Source organism: Cornus florida, unplaced genomic scaffold, assembly GCF_030987335.1.
Source record: "Cornus florida cultivar Cherokee Brave unplaced genomic scaffold, ASM3098733v1 CherokeeBrave_3.0.0_Hap2_Chr03, whole genome shotgun sequence".
NCBI lineage: Eukaryota > Viridiplantae > Streptophyta > Magnoliopsida > Cornales > Cornaceae > Cornus > Cornus florida.
The window spans coordinates 32,599,866-32,610,364 of NW_026775573.1; the positions used below are offsets into that span (position 1 = coordinate 32,599,866).

Consider the following 10,499-nt stretch of genomic DNA (forward strand, 5'->3'; position numbering starts at 1 on the left):
CTTATCGATTTTGGGTAATGGAAAGTTGTCTTTAGGGCAGGCTTTGTTGAGATTGGTAAAATCTATGCACACCCTCCATTTTTCATTCTTCTTCTGAACTACCACCACGTTGGAGAACCATTGTGGGTAGTGCACCTCTCGGATGAAGCCTATGCTACCCCCGAATTTTCGGATGCGAGTTGGCCAGGCCCATGCCCGATTACTCGAGGATATCAAACCAATTAGCAATAATCGAACACAGAATACAATTAAGATAAACAGGAATAAATAAAATTGCTGAAAAGAAACTAAAATGATAATCCAGAAACTGAAACCTTTGAATAAAATTTATAAATAAGAACTATTCCGATACATTCAATTTCTCCATTTATAATACAACTCAGGAATTCATCTAGTGGACTCCTAATAAGAATCCAACACTGAAACAACAACTGAAGAAAATCCAATGCTAAACCATGAAGAAAACTCCTATGTCGTCGGAAGGATAAGTAGCCGTCTCTGCTCAACACGAACAAGCTCAAAGACCTGGAACCGTCCGTTACCTGAAAAATAATAGTGGGTCAGGCTCACGAACAAGTTTTATCCTAACTACAATCTAAGCAGAGATCTGATACGTAGATATATCCTAGATGTCTCAACCATACCTATATAGTCCGTAGATATATATATATATATATATATATATATATACACACACTATAGGACTTTCATTAGACTATTATGAGGGTCTCAACCTGAATAGAAGGCATCACGCAAAACGCACCTGAGTGGGCATGACTACCTAAGCCTAACAGGGTATACCTCAACCACCATAGCCAGCTATACATCCAACTGCATTTACACTCCCTAATCGTCGACTCTGAGACTCAAGCTCATATCGCGGTACCATAGTTATATATATAAATTCCATCCAAATACAATATTATGCCGATCAACTATTCGTCGTCAAAGCACAACATATAATTAAGATTTAAATATTTTAATTAAATCCCTATCCTTTCTAATACAGAAATATAAACAACCATCCAATATGCCATTCAATTGTTTTAGTTGACAGGACATGAAACCATGTAGGGTTTAACTGTTTTAGTTAATCCATTCCGTATGTATGAATGGGTAGGAATTAGCGTTTTGATCTAATCCTTCGCTCCGTATGCCACCGTCCCATACCGATGCATATTATGCATATGATCCATAAATGATGCAACCTTTCATACAGTAAATCAAATACAATCCACACAATCCATATAGTTGATAAAATAGAATTTAAACAGTTCATCAACTAAAAATTCATAACAATATCCATGTAACTGACGAGACAAAGTTTAATAGGTCGTCAGTTTAAAACCCAGAATCCATCCATGTAATTGACAAAACAAAACTGAATAGTTCATCAATTAAAAATCCAAAATATATTCATGAAATTGATAAAATTTAATTTACCAATTCTACGATTAAAATCCAGACCAACATCTATGTACTTGATAGAATATAATTTAACAATTCTTCAATTAAAATTCAGACTCATATCCACGTAATTTGATAGAATATAACTTATTACTTCATCAAATAAAGTCCAGGATAGTCATAACAAATTTTAACATGTACATGACTCTATTCTACATCCAGAACATGATTCATAAATCATTCTATAGTCCATTAATTTTTTAAAGCAAAACGAACCAATTTAATACTTCTTATTCGTTAACAGCATGCAAAATCAGTTAAACTTTCCTACGGTTAAATCCATGAGCACAAAGACATTAATTTATTCAATTTAGGCTCTAATATAGCATAATATAATGTTTGGAATCCATGTTACAATCCATTTAAATTTTTAAATCAAGATTTAATAGTTTAGTCCTTCCTATTCGTTAACAACGTGCAAAGTTGCTTATTTTTACATTGTTTATTCTACTTGCTCTATGGATCAAAGCATACAATTAGAGAGTCTTAAATCCCTTGAAATTACTTTTAAAATTGTTAGTCTAGTCCTTGAAACAATTCAGAATTCCAAACAATGCCCAAACAGTGTCCAAACAGTCCTGGAACGCACCCAAACAAAACCCAACCAAGGGAGCCTTCTCTCTAATCAACAGAGCAGGCTCTTTGCACCTTAGAGCCGGCTCCCTAGCCCTTGGAGCCCGCTCTATGAAGGGGGAAGCCGGCCCCCAACTTCCTGGAGCCGGCTCTCTCCTCCTTTGAGAGCGCTATTTGCTTCCTTCTCCGTTTCCGACCATCTGCTTCGTCTCTGGCCCTTTCCTACCCCTCTATTCTTCCTTAAAACTGGTCCTAACTATCTAATATATATCCAGTGTCAACCCCCAGTCCTTAGTTTACAACAGTAAGAACTAAAACAACAATTTAAAACCACACCAGTTTACATGCTTTAAATCAGACGACGAAAAAACAAAGGTGCAAGAAATATTTCAGACAATATAAACATATACAGATGATCAAGTTGACATACATTACGTAGGTAAGATTCAATTAACATTCAATTACAATCCTAGAGATCCTTTAGGCATGCACAGAACACGGGCCAAGGGGAGAGAGACAGAATAGACTTTGCCTGTGATTTCAGTTATGAAATCTTGGCGTCGCCTCTAAGTTTCCGGCAATTGTTGAATACCGTTAAGCCTCCTACTGCTCTGGCTCTAATCCAGAACCAACCTCCTTGGTCCTCTCTGTTTCCCTCCTTGGTAGCCCTAACTGTGCTTCCGTTCTCTCAAGCCTCTCTTTACGTGAGCAGACTATGCTTATGTTTTTAAAACCCTAAGCCACCGTAATAATATACTTATAGGCTTAGAAAAATATAACCCTAACTCTAAGTAAAACCCTAAACTGAAACTTAATCGGCCCAAAAGAATAAAACCTAATTTAATTAAACAAACCAATTAATTTAAATAAATAAATAAAACAATAAATATATTTTCCACATAAGCACACATTAATGAAAATAAAAATACAACTACTTCAATTAAACCACCAATTAAAAAAATGCAATTAAAGACACAATGAAGCAATTAAATAAAATAAATAACCAAACAATTAAACAATTTACCACATAAGCACATAGCCACACCTAATTAAATAAAAATGTACGTGAAATAAATAAATAACTTTCCATTATATCCTTTTTAAAATTAGGGGTATTACAAAGCCTACCTGGAGCAATTTGCTTACTTCTTCAGCTATAATTTGGTTGTGCTCTGGAGCAAACCTTCTGTGTTTCTACTTGACTGGTTTAAACGCCGGATCAACCTTTAGGCTATGGTATGAGATCGAAGGATTGATTCCCACCATGTCTGAATGCTCTCAAGCAAATGCATCTGTGTTCCGTCGAATGACATCAATTAATGCTTTCTTTTCTTCGACTGTGGGGGAAGAACCTATGTAGGTAACTTTCTGAGGATCGCCGAGGATTATTTCGACAACCTCCAGAGACTCCTCGGTAGGCTTTTCAGCTTCGACTTCATCCTCTGCTTTCAAATATCTGGGCAGAGGGTTATGTAATTGCTATTTGGACATACTCCCAGGAGGTGTGATCTGGGACTGTTTTGTTACCTTCTTTGCCTCATTCTGTGTCAACATGTAACACTTTGGCAGCGACTTGATCTCTCCTGAGGTTAATAACCTTTTTACCATCCGGAGAAAAGCATCACATCACTTAATGAAGGGTAGATGGAACCCCGTTCATTCGGTGGATCCAGACTCTTCCCATAATGAGATTATAGGAAGGGTGGATCTCCGTTAAAATAAAGTTCTCCTTCAATGTCTTCTTTGCCGCGGTCACGGACAGGTCAATTACCCCAAGGGGGTCCACCTTCGTGCCATCGAACCCCATCAAAGGGCTGGAGGTGGGCCGAATTGATGATGATGGAATCTCTAGTTGCTTAAAGACTGCCTTTGTAATGATGTTGGCACTGCTACCTGGGTCTATCAAAACCCTCTTAATTATACAATTCGCCACCAAGAGACTGATGATCAACAGATCCTCGTAAGGGAGTTGAACTCTGGATAGATCTCCATTGCCGAACCCAATGTTGACGCTTCCTGAAGCGATAACGTTTATCGAGGATAACCTTCTTAGCTTATGGGCTGTTCTCAATTGGGACCAATATACCTCCTCTGACTCTTGATTATCCTCCGATCTTTCATGTATTGCATGGATGACCTTCACTTGATTACCTTCGACCTTACGAGGATTGACCTCCCGAGGCTTCACGTACTCCTTTGTTGTGAGGTAGTCTGCCAATTCACCTCTCAGTATCATGTTTTCCATCTACCGCCTAAAGGATCTGCAATCATTAGTTGTATGCCCGTAATCTCTATGATAGACGAAGTGTTTGGTCTTATCTCTCTGTTCCAATGGTTGCCTTATTGGCTGAGGGGGCTGCAAACTTCATTTTATTCTCCTGGAATAGCCGAGCCAAGGTTGTGCGAAGAGGTGTGAACCTTTCCTCTGTCATTTGCCTTTTCTCGGGTATTTAAATGGCTGGTGCAGAAGTGTGCTGGCTTTTTCGGCTTTTTGAGTTTGAAACCCTTTGCTGAGGCTTGTTCTCCACTGTGACGAGGGTGGCATGTTGCGCTCGGTGAGCCACATTCTCCTCAAGCCAGATGTAGATCTGCGCCCTAGCATTGAGAGTCGGCATATTCGGAGGGGAACATTGACGAGGCCGCTTATATACGCCAAAATAATGTAGTGAATGTGTGGTTCAAGAAAAGTCTTTTATATCAAATTTAAATTTATAAAAACCACTACCAACACTACTACTAATGTAGCAAGAGTGAGTAGGGATCGTCCCAATGGATTATACGTGTTGGAATTTAACTTCGACTCTAGTGGATCACAAGATTGCAAAGAGAGGGTTTGGATTAATTAAACTAAGGTACAATGAAATTAAAATGCAAGTAAAATAAACTAGTGAGAGATACGGATTTAAGAGATATGAAGAGAGGTCTTAGGGTATTGGAATCACCACTAAGCTTATATAATTAACCACTTGCTTTCCATTAATGGGGAATACATTGTTGTGAACAAAATGCGACTATCAATTGCAATATTAAGCATAGACCATCAAATTAAAGAATGAATTGTTTACCTAAACTAAGTGTAACACAACCCATCAATTCTAAGCATGACCCATCAAATTAGTCACAATTGTAGCACACATCAATCTAGAGAATCATGGAATTTGCAATAATAAGCCATGGAATATCAAATCAAGTATAGATAGTCTACCTACCTACAAGCATGAATTAAATTGTAGAACAATCCATCAAGTGTAAGAATAATCCATCAAATTAATTGACAAACCCATTCAATGAAAACCCATGTCTAGCCATCACTAGATTCTCAATCAACCACACATAGACATGCAATTAATATAGAAAAATTAGTGTAGAGATCAATTATCAGATAATCGCACATAAGACAACATGTAATTAAAATAGAGAATCAATAGGAAGAATTAAATCATATGAATCATGTAAGACATAATTCCTAATTTAATCACACATAGACATGTAAATAAACTAGAGAATTAATAGGAAGAATTAAACCATAAAAATCATAGAAATATACCAAGATTCATGAAATTCATAAGGCTAGAATAATAATCACAACAATATATATATAAATCCCCAAAAATAAAAATACAAGTATTTAGATTACACAAGACTTAGGGCTCATCCAAACCCTAAGTGTAGATCTAGCCAATCATGGAAGAGGTGGATGTGGTCATAGAATCAAGCTCCAAATATGGCTCCATCTTCTTCTTCCTCTTCTTCTTCTTCTTTGAAGCTTTAGAGATGGAGAGAGAGTGTGGGTCTGGAGTTGGTTTTTATGAGATATGCCTCCACTTCCTGTAATACCCCTATTTTTCAAAAGGATAAAATTGAAATTTAACGTTTATTTTTGTGCATTTTTTATTGATTTTTGTGTCTATTTGCTTATGTGTTTAATTATTTTATTTCTATTTGATTTAATTGTTAATTGTGTATTTGAATTTGCCTTACGTGATTAATTATTCTATTTAATTGGAATTAATTATTTAATGGCATTATTTGCTTTATTTGTATTACTGGCTTTAATTAAATTATCTGAATTATTTTTTATTATTTGTGTGTCTTTGATTTATTAATATAGAGGTTTAATTATTTAATTACGTTAATAAAGTCTTTAGGGATTTCATAACTGAAACTGTTAAAAGTTTTGTAAGTGGAAGCAACAAAGTTTCTAACGAGGGTTTTATCCTATGGGCCGACTAGGGTTTAATTTAGATTAGGGTTTCTGTCGCGGATTAGCATTGGAATTAGGTTTTATCTGTGCCTATATATATATGGTTATAGTCTGAAGGAAGGGTTGGAAAACCCTATTCACGTATCAAAACATAGAAAGATACAGAGTGAGGGTTTGAAAGAAACAGAGCAAGTCTGTGAGGTTTCCGACTGAGGCTTCAAAGTCAGACCTAGGAAAAGGGAAGAGCAGAAGTAGAAGGAGGCTAGACAGTAACTCAGTGTTGCCGGAACAGTGGACACGATGCCGGGATTTCAACTGAAATCATAGGCAAGTTCTTTTCTTCCTCCTTCCCTTTGGCTTGTGTTCTGTGCACCTAGGTATGCTCTAGGGTTTTAATGGATCAATAACTGAATCATGCATGTTTTTATATGTCAAATTAATCATATTTTTGCCTTGAATTAGTTCTGTGATGATTTTTGAAAGTTTGGTTACAGTACTTGTTTTTATAAGCAAACTATAATCGGTAGGTGTTAAAGGATTTTAGTAATGCTATTTGGTATGAATAATGAATCTGGATGATACTGGATATACTTGGGACATCTAGGTTCAGGTTTAAAATAAACAGAGAGGGTTGGAAGCAGCTGGAGTTGGGGACGAAGGTCGTAGAATTCACGGAATCGCAGACGGCTCTCAGAAAGGGAGAGAGTCAGCTCCAGAAGGAGGGAGCCGGCTCCCCCCAATTGTAGAGCCGGCTCTAGGAGAGGTAGAGCCGGCTCTACCCTCTTGGAGATGGCTCCAAGAATTCTTGGAGCCTTCTCTTTTGTTTTTTGAGCATTCTCCTTCGTTTAGAGCCTTCTCTTTTATTTTTAGAGCCTTCTCCTTTTTTTTACAGCATTCTTTCTCTTTTTAGAGCCTTCTCCTTTTTTTAGAGCCTGCTCTCTTTTTTTAGAGCCTTCTCGTTTTGTTTTTGGAGCCTTCTCCTTTTTGGTTTTAGAGTAGTCTCTCACGAGGATTGATTTTCTAAAGTTTTAGGTGATGTTTGGATGTTTTTAATTTTGGTCTGGACTGTTGAAGATACAAGAAATCCTTCCTCCCTTTCTCTCTCTAGAATTCTTGCATTTCAACCTAAAAAATATCTCCCCTCCTCTTTCCATTACTTCTCCTATTTATAAATATTTACAAATATTGATGGACTGCTGGATCTGGGCCCGTTCCTCCATGAGTCTTGGTCATCTTTGATGGGCTTATTCGCGTTCGTCCCATATGGCAGTGTCTCTCTATGGGCCTGACCCATCTGTACGGATCGGATGTCGCGTTTGCAAGTCATATCTGGCCCATGTCATCTCGGGCCTCCTCAACTGCCCCCATAATTACCCCTTATTTAATAAGGGGGTAATTATTGAAGGCGTCTCATCATGACGTTGACGGCTCGAGAAACCCACATGGGGGAACGGACAGTCAGATCCAGAATCAATGTTCCGGGGCTCGATGAATTTCTCGCCTTCCTGACGCTTCGGCCCTCGGGTCCCCCTCGCCTTTATAAGGCTCTAGAATACCACTTCATGCCTTTTTACCGTCTCCATGATCAGTCAAATCTCTCTCTCTTTAGAACAGTGCTAAGCTTCTTCCGGTGAAATCCTTCAAGAGTCATTCTTCCAGCGGTCTCGCAGTGCTCTTTGTTGCTTTCTACCTCAGAGGTTAGTTTTGTTCCTTTTTACTTTCGGCAGGCTTCTTTTTACCCTTTTAGATCCTTCAATCACTTCCACCATGGTTGTAGATCTAGATGTTCTTCGTATGAGACTTAGACTTCCTGACAACATCCAAGTTAGGGTTTGCTCTAAGGATGTTAATATTATGACCGGTGCCGGCCTCCTTCCCGGCGAAGTTTTATTTTCAAACCTTCAACTGAATGTCGTTAGGTTCCCTCTACATCCCTTCTTTAATTATGTCTTCAATAGACTGGGGATATCCCCCCTACAGGTAAACCCCAATTTCTTTAGAATCATATCCGTTATGCTACTGTTGATTTGTGACAGAAGCCTGGACCTTGACCTCATAGATCTTCTTCTGTGTTATAAGGTCAGTAAGATCCGAACTAACGAGCCCTTCTACCACCTCTACCCGATCGACAAGATGTCCATATGTACGGACACAATCAAATCTGAAAAGGGTTGGAGGGATAACATTGTGGGCATTAGTGGGGCCTGGTCTTCGCCGGCTGCAGAGGATTACCCAATCCCGAGCGCCTTTGGCGTCTGTTCTGGTTCCTCATATAAGAAATTCAAATCTCATAAAAACGATTGTCCCTGCGAAACATGCATTCCTCGCTTTTGTACTTTCTTATGTCGCTCCTTAGGCATACCTTGTGATGACTTGAGCTACAGTGTTTGCAGGGATAGGAGTAATTACTTGAAGAAATACGTTCTGAACGATATTCCTTCTTGCTCAGACCTCCTCACTTCAGACAACCTTCTAGCGCTCTCATCCCTCGGCTATACCATGAGCAGGCTTCAGATTCCATCCTTTGGTAGGAGGAAGAATACTCCCCCACCCACTTCTGCTGCTGGAGCAACCTCCTCTCCTGCATCAGCCTCTTCCTCAGCCACCATCTCTGACACCATCCCGAGCACGGTGGCTATTGATTCTGTTGTCAGCACCCCTGCTACCAACCCGAGCGCGTCTCCACAGATCACTACTGCCCCTGCTGCCGCTGGGGGCGCTCGGGACAAAGAACGAGGCAAAAGGCCTCATCCTGACGACGGAGTCGACCCCGAGGAGGAACCTCTTATAAGAAGGACCCGGATCTCTGGGCCGAGTGCTCTCTTGCATCGCCCAGTCAGAACTCCTGCCCCCTCCGGGCCTGTCGCAGCTGGTGCCTCTGCTTCTGCTTCAGCTTCTCCTTCTCTTCCCACTTTACCACCGTGGGCTCCTCGGTACACCCGAACGGATGGGACGTTCGTGAAGCCGAACGAGACCATGCTAAAGGATGGCCAGACCGCCATGGCGTATTACAGCAGCATGTAGACTCCGAAAGACCTTGAGGCGGCGAAAGGTCTATCCCAAAAGGATGTGTTCAGCCGCTTCCCCCAATCTGCTATGGATGTGACTTTTATTTCCCAACTCATGAATCCTCTCATACTATTTGGTCTTACCTTCGTCCGACCAGACTATCAGTTTAACCATTATTAATGTATATCTATGCAGACTTTGTTCGGTATGATGGCTATGCAGAAGCAGGTCGAAATAGGGAACGCCAGGGCCCGTAAGTTCTCTGATAGCCTGGAGGTGGCCAACAAGGAAAACGACCTTCTCGCCAGCAAGAATACCGAGGTATTGGCTCGGCTTGAAAAAATCGACAAGAAAGAGATGTCTTGAAGAAAGAAAATGACTCTCTTCAGGATGAGAAGGATGCCCTCCAGCTTGAAAAGAGTGTCTGGCAGACTGAGCGTGATTCAATCAGAGACGAAAAGGCAGAGCTCCAGCGCCTTCTGGCTGATGAACAGTCTGCTCGGATGGCTTTTGAGAAGAGAGCTCTGGACGAGCGTACTGCTCTGATTGATACCATCAGCAGAGTGAACGGTGGGATGCTGGCTCTTCATGCTCGGTTCTCAAGGGTCGGCGCTCTTAGATATGCTCAAGGATTCCGAGAAGGTTTCTCCGACCGAGTTCCGGATGAGGGACAGACCAGCTCAACTCCAGATGAGGTCGATAAGGATTTAGGGATTGACCCTCTGGGGGTCTATGTTGACCCAGAACCCACCGAAGCGGAGCATATATTTGATGAGTGCCAGGACATTGCTTCCTCTAGGATCACTACAGCTCCTCCTACCGCTCTGCCTCTAACCGCTCCTCAATCGTCAACTGTGGTACCTCCCATAGCCACTGCTGACGTTGGCCCCCAGCAGAATGACTCTGTTATTCATCTTGATTCCCCACCTCGTGAGGGTGAGATGGCTGATGGGACCGAGGAGGCGGGTCGGCACAACCAGGAGGCTGTCGGTACTGAGGCAGCTAGCTAGGACTCCTCCGGACTCTTCGATTCCATACTTTTTTGTAACAATGTGACTTGAATATTTCATTTTTTGTAAATCCAATGCTTATTATGAATGAGATGACAGAACTCTTTTTCTCTTTTTCCTTTGTGTTGCGCTCTGTTCAAACCCATTTTCAATATATATATACCTTTTCTCTCTTTTTTTTTTATATTAACTTTGTCGTGTGCTTGTTTATGGCAAGTGTTTGGCGTTCGGCTTGC

The 10,499-nt window shown here is 40.5% G+C and overlaps 1 protein-coding gene across 1 annotated transcript; it reads right to left on the reverse strand.

Moving 5' to 3' along the window:
- Positions 1-3,670: 3,670 nt before the first annotated feature.
- Positions 3,671-4,285, reverse strand: LOC132301392 (uncharacterized). Its single transcript, XM_059798650.1, has one exon. It carries the CDS (start codon positions 4,283-4,285, stop codon positions 3,671-3,673), a length of 615 nt encoding a protein of 204 aa, XP_059654633.1.
- Between the last annotated feature and the right edge of the window lie 6,214 nt (positions 4,286-10,499).